Source organism: Sander vitreus, chromosome 12 (assembly GCF_031162955.1).
Source record: "Sander vitreus isolate 19-12246 chromosome 12, sanVit1, whole genome shotgun sequence".
In the NCBI taxonomy this organism is placed as follows: domain Eukaryota; kingdom Metazoa; phylum Chordata; class Actinopteri; order Perciformes; family Percidae; genus Sander; species Sander vitreus.
In genome coordinates this window covers 16,411,304-16,430,808 of record NC_135866.1, presented here as the reverse complement: position 1 = coordinate 16,430,808, position 19,505 = coordinate 16,411,304, and the positions used below count along the sequence as shown (strand labels likewise).

The 19,505-nt window shown below is 42.2% G+C and overlaps 1 protein-coding gene across 1 annotated transcript in view; it reads left to right on the top strand.

Moving 5' to 3' along the window:
• Positions 1 to 327: 327 nt before the first annotated feature.
• emilin2a (elastin microfibril interfacer 2a) overlaps positions 328 to 19,505 on the top strand; it is a 20,408-nt gene continuing 1,230 nt past the window's right edge. The window contains 9 exon segments of the mRNA XM_078264130.1: positions 328 to 602; positions 1,193 to 1,318; positions 3,020 to 3,210; positions 3,383 to 5,121; positions 5,123 to 5,327; positions 15,600 to 15,935; positions 18,089 to 18,142; positions 18,614 to 18,673; positions 18,838 to 18,978. Coding sequence (XP_078120256.1) covers positions 391 to 602; positions 1,193 to 1,318; positions 3,020 to 3,210; positions 3,383 to 5,121; positions 5,123 to 5,327; positions 15,600 to 15,935; positions 18,089 to 18,142; positions 18,614 to 18,673; positions 18,838 to 18,978 — 3,064 coding nt within the window. The 5' untranslated portion in view covers positions 328 to 390.

The window sequence follows — 19,505 nt, the reverse complement described above, 5'->3', positions numbered from 1 at the left end:
AACACTATCACTACACACAGCTCTTTCAACTCTGGAGGTTAGGAGACATTATCCTGTTCATCAGTGAGGTGTGAACTATTTGGCTAATGGCAAAGTAATCAACTTGTATCCCAAATCCTTTCTGATGGCAGCATCATCTACATTAATTAATGACTTAAAAAGAAAAATAACTTTTTAAAGGAAAACATTAGGCCTACCACACAGCAAACACCTTTTGAGCTTAAAATTTTTTTAAAGGCTGGGCCCAGTTTTTTCCTGGTGAAATTTTGGGAGGAGGGTGTTGGCCCCAAACGTCATTCCAAGGGAGTTTCAGTGAATGTGGACTTCCCCCAACTTGGAGTTTAATCACTCACTGGAGCAATGTGACTGTGGTGTTTGGGAACGTCGCGCATGATAATAACAGAGTGGCCCTCTTTTTCTATGTTAGGGATATTTATTTTAAGACGTTTGTTAAGTATGAATTACAGGAGTGGAGAGATGGACTGGCGGTGGACAGTTTTCACACTGTTTTTGAACTTTCAGTTCACTTACGGGTCTCCCTCCTCTTATGACTTGTTCCAAGGGTCTGCATACACTGGAGTGGTACACAGACACAGAAACAGGTAAGAAATGGGTTTTTTATACTTATGTGGCCAAACATTTGAACTTCTCGGTTTTTGTTAAAGTCATAATAACCAGTTCAACACGGGCGTTTCTTTAATCCAACTTTTCCTGAATGTAAAATACATACGCTTTTGTTGCGCAGTTGCCAATAAAAACGCGATAACGTCCAAACTTCTCGTTAATCGGAATGACCACAGAGGTTTAGACTATTATGTTAACATTAACATTCACTGTGCTTTTATCAGTTGTGGCTAAATTTGGCTCGAGTTTGCCACTGTCGCCAAAAGGTGATAACATCCAGATAAACGATGGAATGTCAGTGATTACGCCTATCGCTCATCTACAAGAGACCATTACTTCGTTTGCAGCTCTTTCCAGATAAACCAAAATGGGCTAAAAATGAAGAAAAATCTCACTGAAATGACGCAACCTTCAGGGAAAGCTCAGTAAAGCGTCCTTATAAGGACAGAACTGTGATCCAAAATCACTAAAAACTGCACATTTTTCATCTAAAATGTTGCTGAGAGTTCTTGGGATAGGCTAGTGGCCATCTTTTGAAGCTCTTGTTTATTACTGCCTCTCTCCTCAGGAACTGGTGTGCCTATGTGGTGCGCAGGAACGTTAGCTGCGCCGTGCAGGGGAGTGTGGAGAGCTTCCAGGAGCCCGTAGTGGCCCCCTGCCCAGCCTACCAGACTGACTGCCAGCAACAAGTGACGTGAGCACCCGAGGGGCGAGGGGAAGGGGGCGAGGATGTATGTTTCAATGTATGAGATAGACTGGAGTTCTAATACAAAATGTTTCTTGGGACCTGGAGGCAGAGATATTCTCAGTGGCTGAAGAAACTCCATTGGCAGAAATGTGCACTGTTATTCATGTTTTTTGGAGTATTGACCAAAGCCAAATGCATAGTCATTTAGCTTAATTAGCTCCTCTGATATGTATGACACTTAGGCTACCTTACATCCTACAGTATCCTCAAAAAAAGAAAAAGAAAAAGAAAATGACACTAATGAACTGTAAACAATGTCTAAAATTGGATAAAAATCAGCACACACCTGGGACAGATACCCTTTCTCTTAGAGGATTGGGTCAAGAATTACGTACATAGTTATCTGAGTAAGGAGACTGCTGACCTTCCAAGATCATAAATGGAATGGTCACAATAAATTAAAAAAAGTTAGACATTGGCTTAAGTTCTGAATATTTTTTTTAATTCAGACCAGAGTTTCCTTTTACCTTTTTGATTTACTATGTGTTATATGTTATAATACACTTACAGATGCTTCACAGCTGTTGACATGCCATTAGCAGGTGGTTGTCAATATAATATAACTCAATGTCCTGTTGCAGCCTTTGTCAACATGCAAAAATAATAGACATCGCTATCAATTCATTTGGGAACCACATCAAAAGGAACCTCATCCAAGTTGTAGTCTGCTTTCACTTGGGCTGAATGAGCATCCCTGCAGATAAACAGCTGTGAACAGGGCATGAGCTTTATTATCAGAAAATCTGAACCTGATAACTTAGAACTTAGTAACTGAGATAAAAAAAAGAAGCAATCTGTTCCTCTAATGGAGTAATTGATTGTTGTAAATGGAAGTATCCACACCAGTAAGTGCATGAGCAACAGTTGTCATTAATTCTGTACTGGAACATGTGTTGCAATTTAATATTTTAGCTTTGTGAATCATTATGAAACAATACATGGTATCTGTGGTTGAGCGTTGTGATTGACTTACACAAACACATCCACAAGAGCCACTGTATTGTGGAAAAGATCCCTGAAAACAGACAATGCTAAGGTCACAGGAGCACATTTCCAAATTTCAGAGAAAAGCAAGAAGAGCTGGCAGTGAGAAGAGACACCTCAAGTTTTTCCATTTTAGTAATAACATAATGTACTGGCTTCATCTCATTTGGGGATGAGATTTAAGCACACATAGTTGATTCCAGCCATCATGTTAAGGTTTTCAGTTTATTTTCTTCTATTTGTCAAGCTAGAAAGTGTTATCAGTGAGGGTGTCAGTTGGGGAAATGTGCAAAGATGATTGTTTCAGTTATCAACTTTCCAGATGTTCTGCATGAAATGACCCCTGCCTCCAGGGAAGTGATGTCATCTATTGTTTCTTTGGAAACTGCTTGCATTGGCTAGAAAGTTGAAATGTTTATTTAATGGGGAACTGTAGAGAAGCTCAAAAATGTTCCAAAAAGCAGACGTTTTGGTGATTGGAGGAGTGTCTTCAGTGTCTTCCTTTTGGAAAGGCAGAGTAGATGTAGCATAGACAAGCAAAAATACAGGAATAACATTTCACAAATGGGGTGGGTTTGATATTGGAAAAAAACGCAGTGTTCCCAATTTTATATTCATGTTGGTTTGAGATTTTGAAAACCCTTACTCTGCCCTGTTTTACAGATACCAAAATCGGTTTCGTCCCACGTACAAGATTGCCTTCAAAACAGTCACAGAGTTGGAGTGGAGATGCTGTCCTGGTTACCAAGGTCTGGACTGTAAAGACGTAAAACCACCCCTAGACCGACAAACCGTTCAGGGAACACAGCCTTACCTCCCACCAAATCCTGGATATACAACCAGACACACACAGAGTAAGACACCATTTTATGTTCTACATTAAGTGTTTTTTTTCTTCAATGTCTGCTAAATATCTATGTATTTCCAAATTAAGTACCGCTAACTTAAGCTACCTTAGTGGCATTCTGCTTAAAGGAGGAGAGAATCTAAATGATAATAATCAAATAACTTATTTTCTGATCATAGGGCCAGAGCGGAGAGAGACAGGGCACCATGAGACAAGGCATGGTGGGACAGATAAGGTGCGTCTTCTGGAAGGTGAAGTTCAGCGTCTGTCTCAGACAGTCCTTGATCTCCAGTCTGCTTTGACAGGGTTAACCGCCAACCTCCGCACAGAGCTGCAGGAAGACACAAAGAAGATACTGGTGACACTTCTTAACAACATGCGTCCGCCAGACAGTGCTACGGTTGTAAGCACAGAGGAGAGCCCAGCAGTGCTGGATGGTCATCAGGCTACTAAAGGTGGGATGGCTGGAGACAAAGCTATAGAAAAAATAGTGATCCGGTTGGACGATATCAACAATGAACTGAAAAGCAAGGATGAAGCTCTGGAAGACCTTAGAGGAACCATGACAAGTCATGAGGGGCAGATCCGCGTCCTGATGGATGCCTCTCAATCTCAGACTCCAGCCATAGCAGAGTTTGATGTTATACAGACCTACGTTGATGGAAAAATTGAGAAGCTGAAGAAGGAGCTAGACCAGAATGTGGAGGAACAGATGGCCAAGCTGCAAAGCTCATGCAATGATAAAATCAAGACCTGTGAAGACAACCGTGATCAAGGTTTGGCTAGTCTGACCAAGATGGTAGATGCCAAAGAAGCTGATCTGAGAAAGGAGATCCGAGCACTACGTCTGGACATGGCTGCCGCAGATGGACCTATACGAACTCAAAGGCAGACAGATCCATTCAAAGTGGAAGAGGATCGGAGTGACCACAAAGACCTTTGGCGTGAGATTGACCGTATTGCAGAGGCTCACCGGATCCTGAATGTCCGCATTGACAACGAGCTGGCGCACCTGTCTGCACCTCAGGAAGACAATGATTTCAGTCTAATGGTAGAAGAGCTGGAGGCACGCATTAATATCACGGAGCAAAATGCAGAGACTCACTGTTTCTATATTGAAGAGAAGCTGACCCGTACGATTTCGGACGAAGTGGCAGAACTCCGACAGCTTCTGCAGGAGCGTCTGAGTGGCATAGAGGACCAGTTCACAAACATGCTGGTGGAAATGAGCAATAGCTCCTTCCCTGGGATGTTCAGTGACTCCATGGATGCCATCCAGACAGAAGTCAACAACAATAAGTTCCTCCTGCAAGGTTTGGATGATAAGGTCAATGCTGTTGGAGAGTTGTGCTCTGCAGGATGTTCAGGCTCAGGAATTAGTGTTGGTGCAGTGAGTTCATCACCCACACCTAAAGGTCTAGAAAACATTTTGAAGGACCTTAGTCGATATAAGAATGACTTGGACGTTCTTCACACAGATGTCAGGGCCAACACGGACAAGCTCAGGCAACTGGAGGACATTGTTGGAAGGGAGTCAGTCGCAAATGAGGGACGTATCAAGACGATGGAGGACTTCCAGAAGGGATTGATTAATCTCCAAGATAATGTGCTTGGTCTGGCTGGTGCTATTACCGGGTTAAGTGACTCCATAAGCAAATACAACCAGGATATGCACAGAATAAACTCAACATGCTGCCATGCAGAGCAGAGTGGCACTGGGAGTCCAGTAGTACTCAGTAGCCAGGCAGATGACACCAGGCGTCAGGTGGAGGAGCTGGGTTACAGACTTGATACACTCAGTAGGCAGGTGTCATCTGAACTGAGTCAATGTAGACAGAATACACAAGGCGTTTCTGATGGCATCTCTGCTGTGGATGGACGTGTGACCAGACTTGAAAAGGTGTGTGGAAGGCTAGACAGGGGTTTCTGCTAATATCAGAGAGCTGAAAGATGGACTGGACAGACATGTTGGTGGTCTGCGGGATTGTGTGTACAGGATGAACGTCACCTGTGGAAACCACGGCGCAGACATCATTGCACTGCAGAAATCCTTGCAGAGGTTCCATGCACAGCTGTCTGCGATGGCCAAACACGTATTGAAAGACGTCACCGCCAAAGAGCCAGGTGAGTTGGTGGTTTGGTGATGGTTTGATGACTTCATTGGCTCCCTGTGGTAATGTCTTCAAAAGGAAATGACAGCAATGATCAAAGGGCCTCTTTGGCTTTCACTGACATAAACCAAGTCATTGTTTGGTCATATTTATCAATATTTATTGAACGAGCAGCTCCCAGAGTTTAGATGTTCTGAGAACCAATATTCAGAACATCAGTAGCCAGCAACATGATGAACTGATTATTATGTGCATGCTGAATATGTACAGCATTGGTGTTTGGCTCTGACCTTGTCACTCCCCAAAAGGAAGCAGGCAGCTCAGCACAGCAGGGAGTTGGGGACGACGGCAATAACTTCCAACTTAGGGGAATGTAGACTCAGGCTATGTTCAGACGGAAACGATCTTAAGAGAAAACGCGAAAGTGGCATTGCATTCTCACTTTTTATTCCGCATTTAGACAAGCGTTGTGGGGGGGAAATCTGCGTGCATATGGTGACGCAAAAGTGTGTGAAATTTGATGTAGTATGCACAACAAAAGCTGACAATTTTGTCTGGACAGACGAGGAGGTGGAGTTATTGCTCCAAACAATGCATACACGCGGCACACACACGGCACACACACACACACATGCGGCGCAAACACACACAAATGCGGCACACACAGACAGGGCGCACGCACATACTCTCGCACAGTGCGTTTTTACCCTTTAGACGGGAACACGACGGTGGAGCGTTTTTAAGATTTCCACTCTCAAGGGTGGTTTCACTTTTTTGCGTTTTTAAGCCCCAAAAACGGCATCGCCATCTAAACGAAAGACACATCTGATAAAATATTTTGTCGTTTTCACCCGCGAGCGTATTCGTGTAAACAGGGCCTTAGAGCCTACAGGTGGATGCTAAGGTGGAGGTGGGGCTTATGAAAGTGCAGCAGCTGAGCTGTGGCAGCAAAGGACAGCATGTGACCTGTGTGCAGAGCACTGCTTAAAGGGGTGGTTCAGAATTGTGCACATAGGACCTCATTTCCAAGTTAGCCAGTGTGTTATTTATCAGTGGAGACCGTTTTCAACACTTTTCATCCAGTCCTTCTAGTTGCAGAGTTTGCTGGTGCTAGGCTAGCGCAAGTCAACAGTATCTGCTAGCCTGCCACTAAAAACAGTCTTAACCACTCCACAGTACACCTGAGGCAAATAAATTATAACGCCAGACTATCGATGTAAATGTCTGTGTTGATAGAATAATGTTAGAAATAAAACTACCCTTGCATCACATTGCAATAGTTATACTGGCGGAGTGATATTACCTAGGCCACCATCACGCAAGTTTATTTACCTGCCGCTGCAATTTGCATGTAAACTGTCCGAGCTTACATGACTTTTCTGTCAGCAATTATCTAAAGTTAGCGGTTAGCCCAGCCAGGTATCTACCAAGAGTGTAGCAATACCGTTAGCTAACGTTGTCACTCTCCACAATGCATTGAACTGTAACATTATCTCCACTAACGTTGTCAGTCTTAATCTATCAGTAGCAGCTAGGCTAACGTTATAAAAGGGGCTAGCTTTATTAGCTAGAGTAGCCTACCTAAGTTATTACCTGTTCATCAGTAGCTGTTGGTGCATCTGGAAAGACGGATGGAACCGCATTCACTGTCAGTGACTTGTGGTCCTTTAGATTGCTGGGTTTTTCAAAGTCGTCTGGTCTAAAATGATCACTACACACTGCCATCACTGCCACTTGAGTAGAGTCTCCGCCGGTGTCTTGATGTCCAAGCCAGCAGCAAGAAGCCACAGTTGGTTCCTTTCTGGATCTCCCAATGGAAATTTGTGGAAACTTTGTGGTGACCATCTGTTGTTTGTTTTTTTTACAATTTCTAAATGCACACTGAATCACCATGTTGCCTAGTCCTTAGTTTCCAATCCAATACTTCAATACCAATGAAGGCTACTAGGTGCAGTACTACTAACCAGAGCAAAGTAAAATTACGCTGCTGCTGCTGAGAAACTAGTCCCTAAAAATGTAATGCGATCATTGAGATGCAAGGGTAGTTTTATTTCTAACATTATTCTATCAACAGACATTTACATCGATAGTCTGGCGTTATAATTTATTTGCCTCGGGTGTAATGTGGAGTGGGTAAGACTGTTTTTAGTGGCAGGCTAGTGGATACTGTTGACTTGCGCTAGCCTAGCACCAGCAAACTCTGCAACTGGAAGGGCTGGATGAAAAGTGTTGAAAACGGTCTCCACTGATAAATAACACACTGGCTAACTTGGAAATGAGGTCCTATGTCCAAAATTCTGAACCACCCCTTTAAGTACACCACAATGAAAAAGGTGTGCACTGCATGTATGTTGCAATTAGAAGAGTATGCTCAATATAAAGCTACAGCCAGCACCCGGTTACTTTAGCTTGGTATAAAGAGTGGAAACAGGTGAAAACAACTAGCCTGGGATTGTCCATTGGTAACAAAATCTGCCTACCAGCATGTCACTAATTAACATGTTATGTCTAAATTGGTATGTTTTTGTTTAATCGGTCCAAAAAAATGAAGTGTAAAAATATCAAGTTGTGGTTTTACAGGGGGTTTTGTGCTTGAATTTTTTAAATGACTTTTGGAGAGAGACATGCTACATGTAGCTCTTTCCCCCCGTTTCAAGTCTTATTCTAAGCTAACCGGGTGCTGCTGGCTGTAACTTCATTTTGAATTTCATCTAACTCCCAGCAAGAAAGCAAATAAGCATATGTTATATATAAAGTCATAAAGCATATTATTATTATTTTACCTTAAACTTTTCAGTGTGACCCGAAAAGATGTGCCGTATGACTGTAATTAGATATAGATTAAGGCACATCTTCACCACTCAAAATTCTATGGATTCTCCCATTAGCGCAGTCAGGCACTGAAATTACTAAATACACAAAACTCCGTTGCAACTTCCTCTCCAACTTCCACCATATGAGTTCATCAAGTGTGATTAACATCTGTGTAAACACAAACTTTTCCTGAAGATAATCCTCCATATAATGCATTATGCTTGCTTTGCTTATATGGATGCTTGGAGGGAAGAATCAGATCCCATGAATGGCCACAGGGTATTTCCCGGGGAGGGGGGACACGGGTTCACTGGGCCTCCCGTGCTTGCCTTGAATATGTCATTCAATATGTCCCAGCACCAAGAGGCAGAGGCCCACATTGGAAACTTCCTGTGACTTAGATTCATGTTGTCCTAGGAATTCCCCAGTTTTTATAAAAGGAATTAAAGTTTGACATGCCGAGGTCAGCCCCTCCTAACTACTCTGATGATTTACTCGCACTGTTTTGTGCCTCATTTCTCCCAAATGTCAGAACACCCGAACAGGCTGGTCCACCCACTCCCTTTATGAACATGTTGAGCTGTAAGGTCTTCTTTCTTGCACCATGATGACAGCTTTTTTACATATACCACTGGATCTCAGTTCACAGTCTCTCAGTACACAATTACATACACACAGACACAGGCTCATACACAATACATACGTATCTCTCCCCCTCTCTTTCTCTTTATACATGAACACATACCAACCTCCAGAGATTCCTGTAGGGTGACCTCAGTCTAATGTGTGAAGTCTGGTCCTCATTAAGGGCCCTGACTCACTGCTGGAGCCAGTCTTGATGGAGAGGGGAGAAGCATGGCTCCACACCCAGGACCAGATGCTTCGAACTACCCTCAGCTGTGATGTCATGACTGGGGCCCCATCACCAATGCCTCCCTTTCTTAAACCATCGTGCAAAACAATGGTATAATAGGGACCTGAGGAAAAAAGAAGGGCAGATGAATTAATGGTTGTGGTGTAGAGAGAGGCATTTCATATTCCATTTCACTCTTTGCCAAATAGGTGCAGATATTTCCAAACTGTGATATTTGATTTAATTACTGTGCCCGTAACATTGCACCTCTGCCCAGCATTAAATCAGACAGAATTGTGCCTACTGCAGCATGACTGTGAAACACGATTGTCAGCAGGGTTCTTACTTAATTAGTTGTTGAAATATCCCAATACAGTGTTTCCTCTATGTTGATTTGACCGTGGCGGTCCCCCACCACAACATTTCTGCCCCCCCACGGTATCAGAAATAGGGCTGCATGTCGGAGAATTTCGCAGACACGCGCTTCACACCGCAAGCTGGCACGCGCGTCGCATTCGGACCTGCCCCCACTGCTAAAAAAAAATCCTAAAGGAAACTTTAACTGCAATAGGAAAATCAGTTTCTAGCTTTCATTCATATGAGTGAGCATATTCAAAGTTTAACATTATTGGAAATACGTTTATTCGCTTTCTTGCTGGGAGTTAAATTAAGAGATTGATACCACTCACATTTCTGTTTGCTAAGTTTGAAGCTACTGCCAGGAGCTGGCAAATTTAGGCTGGAAACAGAGGGAAACTACTAGCCTGGCTCTCTCCAAAAGAAATCAAATCCTCCTACATGCACCTCTAAAGCTCACTAATGAATACGTTATATCTTTTTTAGTCAGGCAACCATCTGTCACATAACCCTCAGCAAATTGTCGTTTTTACACTTTGGTTTTTGTACGGATTAAACAATTTTTTGGTTACCTTTGGGCTAGTCTATATCCTTTGCGTTCCACTTCCGGGATTGCTCAGGTTCTGCAGGAAATTCTGCCGGATGCATGTATTTTCCGTTTCCTTCCGCTTACTTTGTGTTGGATTTTTAAATTCGGTGGACTTATGAGGACTATTGTTGACTGCTCCTCAAATCTCTGCAGGGTAAATTGAGACAGCTAGCTAGACTATCTGTCCAATCGGAGTTTTCTCTCGCGCGGCTATTTTTGCAGCGGCTCTGTGCGGAGTTTAGCACCGCCCATGACGATTCTGATTGGTTTAAAGAAATGCCATTAAACCAGAACACGTTTTCCTCCCATCCCCGATGATATGTGGAGTAGCCAGACCCTCCTTCAGCGCGCTTTGGAGGCGGGTTTGGCAAAGCGAGACTGCCTTTGGACCAGAGCCAGGCTAGCTGTTTCCTCCCTTTTACAGTCTTCATGCTAAGCTAAGTTAGCGGGCTGTTGTTATAACTTATATTTATTGTACAGACATGAGAGTGGCAAGAAAGTAAATTTTCCCAAAATGTTGATCTTTTCTTTTAAGGTTAAATATGATATTCTCTCTCTTTGTGCTCAAAGTCTGTATTCTAAATCCCACGGGAGAGGGAGTTGGACTGTGTGACTGAGGTAGCATGAGGATTGAATGTTTTCCTTATGTTTGGGAAGGAGAGAAATAGTCTAAATGTCCATAAAAATTAAAAATAAAAATCCATTAAAAAAAATCCCAGCACTGTGGGTGTGGTGGTGGTTGAGAGCCTACTGAAATGTTTCCTCTCAGCATTTGATCTCATATTCTACTCTGTCATATGAAGGCCCTGAGGAGGCTGTGAACAGATGAGGTGTTGTAAAAGCATAACTGAAAGATTAACTGGAATAGCTTTGCCCTGACAATGTGACTGCTGAATGGAATTGGGTGACTTCAGTTTTAAAATGTTGGCACTGCTTCACCCACAGCAGCAGCTGCTGCTGCAGAGGTCTGTTGCTACAGCCTGCGTGTGTGTGTGTGTGTGTGTGTGTGTGTGTGTGTGTGTGTTTGTGTTTGTGTTTCTGGCTGTTTTCTTTCTGATAGGTAGTTGTAGTTAAGCAGCAGTGACTCTGTTGCATCATTTTAAAGTATAACACAGATGTATCAAAGTGACTTTGAAGTTATGTGCGATTAGGGTGCAGACTGTTTAACAGAAGTTATCAGGAAATGTATGGGAAATTCTGTTTTCAAAGAGCTTGAGCATGCTGTTCCTTAATCAGACGGCGACTAACCGCCTTGTGCTGGTTTTATTAAAGCAGGGATAAAATAAAGGCTTTGATTTCATGGATCAATGCTTTGCAATTGATCATTCTGACTTTATATAGCAGTAAGATTAACTGTCTAGCGTGATGAGGGAATAAAAGAAAAACAAGATATCAAAGGCTTTTTGAAGTTAAAGGGTGTCTGCTGGGAAAGAATGGAAAATTGAAATTGACACCACCACAAACACACTGTATATATTTAGTCAACACCAGAAATTTTTTATGCTCTGAAGCCTCGACTAGGTGAGGTGTTTCCATCTCTGACCCGTGAGCCCATCTGGAAGTCTTCAGAGGAGAATGGACCCAGATACACAATGGGAGTCCCTGAGGCCTGCCATGCAGTGCACAATTTGAACCTCCCATCATTAATATCACTGGAGGAAAGGGAGTGGAGGATGAAATTGTGTCCATGTGCATAGCAAGAAAAGAAAAAAGGATGGTCAGAGTGTGAGGGATGCATTATTGTATGTGTAACAAACCACACCCTGCTCTGTGCCCCCTGACACAATTTTCCATCGCATGATCAGCGTGTCTGCTGCAATATTCCTCAACGCTTTCAGACACTCATGCACTGTCACCCGAATCTGTAGAAGTGACTACAGCATCCCTCCCCCTGCAGTTTCTCAATCTGCTTGTGAGCAATAAACATCTGGTTTTGGTGAAGCTCTTGGTTGCACCAGCAGTGGTGTGTGTGTATGTGTATGCCTGTCTGTGTGTTTTTTCGACTTTGTGGTTGCCCCCTTAGTGAGACACAGGCTGAGAGCTCATGGGAAATATGCACTCAGGCAACCGACGTCCTGAAGGAGGAACAGAGAGGAAATGAGCGAGAATTCTGATTATCTCAGTACAACATGATTGCTGGTTTTAATTTGTTTTGGATTATATATGTGGTTTCTGAGTAGCTTGTGGTATCACTTGCAGTAAGAAGGAAGAGTTTTGTTAATGGTTGATGATGTTTTATTTGATAAGAACAGAGTGGCTTTCACAATCCAGAGTAACAGGCAGACTCCAATGTAATACCATTGCTCTCAGGTACTTGGATTGATTACTTTGCCTCAGTACAAGACTAAATATACAGTTGACTTTTGATACATCGTTATGTTGTTGGCTGTGGATTAATTTACAGCCATTTAAATAATTCTTTTTCAAAATGCTTTCAAGATGCTAAAAAGTAATTAAATGGTACCCTGTTGGTTTGAGCGTCAACGTTCATTCATGACCTCGGATACAGTACTTTGACAAAATGATCTTCACTTAAGGTCCACTGGGGCGACCTCTTACTCACCCGGTAGAGTGTGCGACCAAAGAACTTCTAATAAGGGAAGAAGTTCCACTCTCTCGATACTTCTGGCTTCTGAACTGGTTGCAGTTCCACTCTGTTTCCATATAGGGCGAGTGCTCACGGGCGAGTGCAGAATGAATGGGACTCTATGGAGCAATACCCCTCAAAATTCACTTTTCTCAGGATATCATTTTTTGTCTAGTAATTTGAATGTTGCATTCGAAAGGGGAGGCTAAGAAAATACACACTGCTGGGTGTTAGATTTTTTTAAAGTCACTTTTTAAACGCCTTTTAAAATGTCAATGACGTCATACACATATACGGCCAGAGATACTGCTTCACGTCAAGCTCTGAGTCGTTTCCTTTGTTCTCTCGAGGCATCGACAACACAGCTGACAGGTTAGGCTCTCCCTGTTAATACACGTGGTAGAAAGAGGTTTGCTAATGTTTTAAAGACCACGCCGAAATATTCACTCTGACATTCTGGTTCTGCTTTGGATGCCGTCAAGGGGGATCTGCGATCGTAATCAGTCCTTCACTGACCAATCAGCATTCATTAGCAGAATGCTAGCATGTTATGGGCAACAACGACTCAACCTGTAAGAAATCGAAAGGACACAAGTACTCGTTCATTCAACTTTTGACCTATAATCCATGTTGAACTTGCAAAAACTACAATCAAATCTGAGATTTCTCAACGACAATCAGGCGAAAGAGACAAATTTAGCCGTCTAGCTCCATAGAGTCCCATTCATTTAGCACTGGACCGCGATCACCTCCAGTGGAACTCTGGTGGAACTGCAACCAAATTTGTTACAATGGGGCTGAATAGGGAGTGGAACGGCTTTCCGTAGACGGGCTTTGGTGCGACCCATGTAGGCGGAGTCCTTGGCAGCGGCCCAGGTTTGATTCTGATCCGTGACCCTTTGCTGCCTGTTATTCTCCAGCTGCTTTATAATAAAAGGAAATAAAAAAGCACTAAAAATATGAATAAAAAAACAATGTCCATTGACCAACTTTTCTCCAGAGCTTTCAACTGCATTTTGTGGTCATCATTAGCAGATGGAGTTCTGCTCTGACTCTATCTGCTGATGACTCCAGAAAAAGCCTGTAGTTCTTAAAGGTATACTATGCAGGATTCTCCTAAAAAACAATGTACTTCTAGAAAAGTAAAATCATCACTTATAACCCACTAGAAGTGTGTAGCGGTGTCTGTATCTGCAGATACCCTGCCCTTTTCTTTTTCTTTTGCTGCCTTTGGGACGTTTTTTGGGCGTCAGCCTTTGCCGAGGGGAGGAGGCAAGGGGGTAAGCGTCTCCTCACAACCCAAACCTCCTATGGCGCCATTTTGATGCTACCAAGCCATCACCTCCCGTTAGCATTCCATTGACTGCCATTCATTTTGGCGCCACTTTGACAGTGAATAACTTTACATCTGAAGCGTTTAAAGACTCTATTTGTCCATTGTTTATTTCTAAAGAAACACGACAATGTATAAAAGGCTCCATTACCTTGTATCTCACGTTTTGGCTCCGTAGCAGACGTTTTTGTAAAAATAGGCTAACGATTGTGTCATAACCACGGGACTTACTGTCGCACAGTAGAGAAATTACCGTACAGTACAGGAGAAGCGTGCAGGCAGTTTCGACTTACATTAGCTGTTTAAGTGTAATTACTAATGTTAACTAGCATTTTAATTAGCAATAATTAGCCTGTGCCTATGTTATCTCCTTACATATACCTACGCTCTCAGTCACAGCAAGATTGGGAATGATTGAGATTTCTCTTGGCACAGCTACCAGAAGACTTACAACTTTCAGACAGGTTGCTCACGTCACATTTACGTCGTCTCTCTCAGTTGGAGACTGCGCGGTAACGCTCAGCCATCACCGGAAAAGTGCTTCTAATGGCCTTCACTGGTCTCCGTCCAGAGCAACGGGATCTGTTGGTCCATTCTTATATACTGTCTATGGGAGGAGGGGCCAACTTTGAACATTGTGTTTACAAACAGTAAGCGAGAATTCCTGCATAGTTCACCTTTAAAGCTTTAGTGCGCAACCTTTTGATATTAATGAACGTCCGTTACATTCAAGCCATTGCCAAATGAGTTTCTACAAAGCTAATTAATCAATCAGCTCCACACAACCCTCTGTATTTCTCAGTATGGTTTCCCACGCAAGAGCTCGAGTGAAGATAATTACCTCTTCTGAAGAGTCCGTCATGTTTTTTTAATCCTCCGTGTCCTCAGTGTCCTCCTTTGCTACTAGCAACTCCATGGAATTTTCCATGTGATTTTGTATTGTAGTAGAGGTTTGTTCTCCCTGTAAAATCTTTGTTGTTTGTATTGTTTAAGTGCTTCCCCAAAGATCAGTGCCTTTTCCGTAAAATCTAAGTGTATATAATAATTTGGAATAAGTGGTCATTTCCTTGATATAAGTGTTCTTGGCTGAATTACAGTAATCCTGTTGCATACTCCAACCTCACCCACAAAGTTTAAACAGCACTACAGACACATGAAGCATTAAACAAGCCATTTAATGTAGAACCCTCTTCACTGACTCTTAAATACGGCTTGACACAATCTGTCTGACACCTGGCTGTGAGACGGGGCTGACACAAAGCAGGTACTGTAATTATTCTTATTTGTCTTCAGGACACTCTCACAGCGTCTCCAGCTCACCTCAGAGGTCCAGGTAATGTCTGCACCCTCAGGGGGTCTGGCAATCAGCCAACTGGTTTCCGTTCAGATGGTTCTTGTTGCCTAAAACTCATACCGACCACCCGCTTTGCTTTTATGAGGGGTAATAATGGTACCGGTTGAAAGAATAGCTCAGAGGAGCAGTGAAAGCCAGGTCTAATTTTTGCCTGTCATCACAATTCAAGTCGTTAAGGGAGAATTCACAAGGGAAGGGAGGGATGTGGTCTGAATAGGAGAGGAAGTGGGATTTAAAAACAAAAAAGTAAATCGAAGGCTTGTGCCTTTGCAATTACAGCCTCTTCCATAACTTTCAGTTGTTGTGATCAGATGGTAATGCCTATCATACGGTTAGAAAGTGAACCATAATTTGATATATTTATGATATTCCCATTGTCTTGTCTTTTTCTTTCTAAGGAATGACATTAAGACCAGAGAGGCCTGCTATTTTGCCAGATTTGACTCAGCCCAGTACCAGAATCCAACAAATCCACATCCCTCTTATCATCCCACCGCCGCCATACAATCCCAGCCAACCACTGCAGCCCAACGTGCACTCGACGAAGATCAGCCGACCAAGCCAGCCGTCCAGACCCCGCCAACCAGGCCACCCCACTGTTCCCTTGGTTCCCAAAAGGCCGGTGGTGGAAACGGGTGAGGCAGGACCTCCAGGGTACAGCCGCAGGGTGACTGTGCGGAGAGGGTCTGAAGACTCGTCCAGCATGCCTGTCAAAGGATTTGCTGGAGCACCAGGTTAGTAGCGCTAATGGTGATGATCATCTTCACACTGCAGCTCTAATTTGGAAGTTTTTTCACAAGTGATTGTGATCTGTGTGAACACTAAAAAACCGCATGAATTCAGTCTCATTCTAGTTTCACTCAAGACCACATGGATTTAGGGCTGCACGATATGAGGAAAATATCTAATTGCGATTATTTTTGACTGATATTGCGATTTGATTCACAATATTGGAGGGAATGATCGTTTTTGTATCATTATTCTCATTTTCATTGAAAATTATTAACTGAGATTTTTGCGAGGATCTGTACCAAACAAAGATTTTTTTCTTTAGTCTGTAGGATACGATTTCATTCAGAATGGTTTGACACATATTTTGCCTTTAACAAATATTGCACCCCTCTGCGATTTGGATATTGCACTAGTCCATATTGCGATTTCGATACAATTGCGATTAATTGTGCAGCCCTACTCAAAACCTGATTTGGTAATGCAATGGGTATCTAAAATAATGGTATGTACAGGGGAAGAAGTACAGGGAATAAGGGGGGTAACAAAAGAAATAAATTACACCATTTAAAATACCCACTACATATTAATAATAATTACCAACAGGCTGAGCCTAGATGTCATTTTACAATGTCATTAAAACGACTCGTGGCACTTTACTAAGTCAAATATTCACTTAGTAAATACGACTCTTGTGCACACACCAGAAACAAAGAAAACTCACCACATTTATTTTTATACTGTATGTTGTTTGTAAATGAAAGTGTGTGTACTTTGCTTGTGTAATCTGATAAAATGATAGCAAGCTATTCCAGGTTGTTCTCGAACATCTGTTTTGATTGTCAGATCTACACCCTACCCCCCCATGCTTAGCCTAATGTTTTGTTCCCCAGGCTGTAACTGAAAGCGTTAATCCAGATTCTGATGCACAGAGTCCATCTGTATAAATGAAGGCTGACGCTGGAATCTGTCATCACTGCCATGACACGAAGGACATTTTATGACACTGTGTCATAATTCTGACATCATGGAGAGCTAGGCTGAGCCAGCATTACCACATGTGTGACATAATATATGTATGCTCCTCTTTTCAACAGTGCTGTCAATTCACAGTCACATCAGATATACTCATCTTAACTGCACCAGCAATGACAGAATTTGGAATTGAGCCTGAGGTCTGTCTCCTTTTTAGCCAGTTTTACACATGGAACCCATAAACACAGTTTAATTATCCATGTACTTTAGTTTTTAGGGCCAACTCAGATTAGATGGAAGAGACAACAGATAGTCACAGAGCCAGTTCTGGATGGAATTAACTGGACTGCATATTCAGTAGGATAATAAGGGGACATGTTTTTTTTAAGATAATTTTTTGGGCTTTTCCGCCTTTAATTTTGACAGGACAGCTATGTGAGAAAGGGGAGAGAGAGGGGGAAGACATGCAGGAAATCCTCACAGGTCAGACTCAAACCCTGGACCTCTGCATCGAGACATAAACCTCTCAGTATATGTGCGCCTGCTCTACCCACTGACCCAACCCGGCCACATAAGGGGAAATATTAAACAACAAAACAAAGGCTTTGTTTTAGCCCCCGCATGGCAAGTTTTGGCAGTCAAGGAATAGAGAACAGTTTTGAAATATGTCCTTTAAATCCATGTTAGTCAAGAATCCTAACCTGAGAATCCAAAATGCATGCAAATCTTCAGGCTTTGGAATAGAGTCGTACGAGTTTTTAATTAATCTTCACCATTGAAGGGTAGGTTTTCACATAATCTTTTCTTTACAGGGCTGTGAATCCTTGTAGTTGTTTTATTTCTGTTCTATGGTTGTTGGTCTTATTTAGAACTAAAACAGCATAAATATCTGCGGTTTAAATCATTTCAAGACCCTGAGGAAACCGCCTCAATCTGCTTATAGATCCCATTGTCAGGAAAAAGCTAAATCAACATCAACTCATACAAAAAGGCACTTGTAAAACCAAAATGATGAAGTCTAGATTGCAACCTGTTTACTTTTAATTGTATACCTTTCTCTGGGAAACTATCCCACATAATGCCATAATGTTCAGATGGAAAACCAAACAACTGCCTCTGGCAGGAGTATTTTCTCTTCAGATGATGATAAAACATAGTGTGTTGTCATCTGTTTCTTTTGCAGGTTATCCTCCTCCGCAGCCTGTGTTTTTCAAGCCTCTATCAACCAGCCACCAAGGTATTGTAGCAGTTCAATATCAAGTTACGATACATGCATCTGCAGGCTTTGCCATTCAACTACATCAGTGTGTGAATTTTTTGGGGGGGAAAAGCTGTGGATAATGTATAGCGTGAGAGTGTGAGGTAGAAGAAACTGGATGTGTTAAGTTTAAAGAGGTGTGGGCGGACTGTGAAAGGATTTTAGCTCGTCTGCAGGTACTTATACCAGAAAGTTTTACCCTGTGCTGCATGGTGAAGAAAATTACTGAAGTAGATAAAGGCTATATTCACTGAAACAAAGATCTATTTCTTTTTCTTTTTAGCTACTTACCAACCAGAAAACAAGCATATACAGTGTTATTTATATATATATATATATATCAGTATGAGAATATAACATCTATAAAATAAAGGTGTCAACCCTTCACAGCTGTGACTGTAGGAATTACAGTAATACACCATTAACACTTTCTTTATTTGTACCTTGTAGGTCCCATAGCAGCAAAGGTACCCTGGAACCCGATGCATCATGCTCCAGTTGAATCTCCAGGTAACTGCATCGATAGAGAAAAAAATGTAAACAAATCGTGAGCTCAAATATGAAGATTTGCGAAGAAGCTAAAGTAATCTTACTGCATATAAAGTGTGAAACGTGATGTATCTTTGCAATGAGCCACTGGTTGACTTACAGTACGTGCATGTTTTTCGTTGTAGTTTCAGCCGACGACAGCGCCTTTGCAGATCCCTTCTCCTTCTCTGCTGGCCTCACGCAGCAGCCGTTCTCTGGAGACTTTGGCTTCATCCGCTTCAACAGAGTTCTAGTCAATGACGGAGGACACTACAATCCCCACACAGGTACACAATAACAACAACAACAATTTAATATTTGTTGCAGTGTCACTATGATACTGTACATGGACGTGTTGGCTACATTTCATGTTAGTCATACAGAACAAACATTTAAGTTACATATAACACCAGGTTTATTGCTTTGTGTCTTCCACGTGTGTGGTTTCTTTGGTCATCAGGGCCCCGTTTCTCAGATGGGTCTTAACTAATTGTTAAACAGCTGTTCATTTCCAGATTGAGTTGAATTTCTCTCTTTTCCTCATGTAGTACCGCACACTAAATATGGATCGGTTCTTTCGAGTAATGGTTACTACAGAGAATATTTTGCTGTATCATGAAAATTCAATAATATGAGGCTTCAGCAGTCTTAGTTAATAAAAACGAGTGGCTATCTTTCAAAGTTGATGTCCCTGGACAGTGTTTCTCTTTTGAGAAGCAGTGGAAGGACAGTAACAAAAAATAACTTTGGAAGACATCTACTTGACTAATCATAAGAGCTTCAGATGAACGTTTGAATACATGTTTGTACAGAA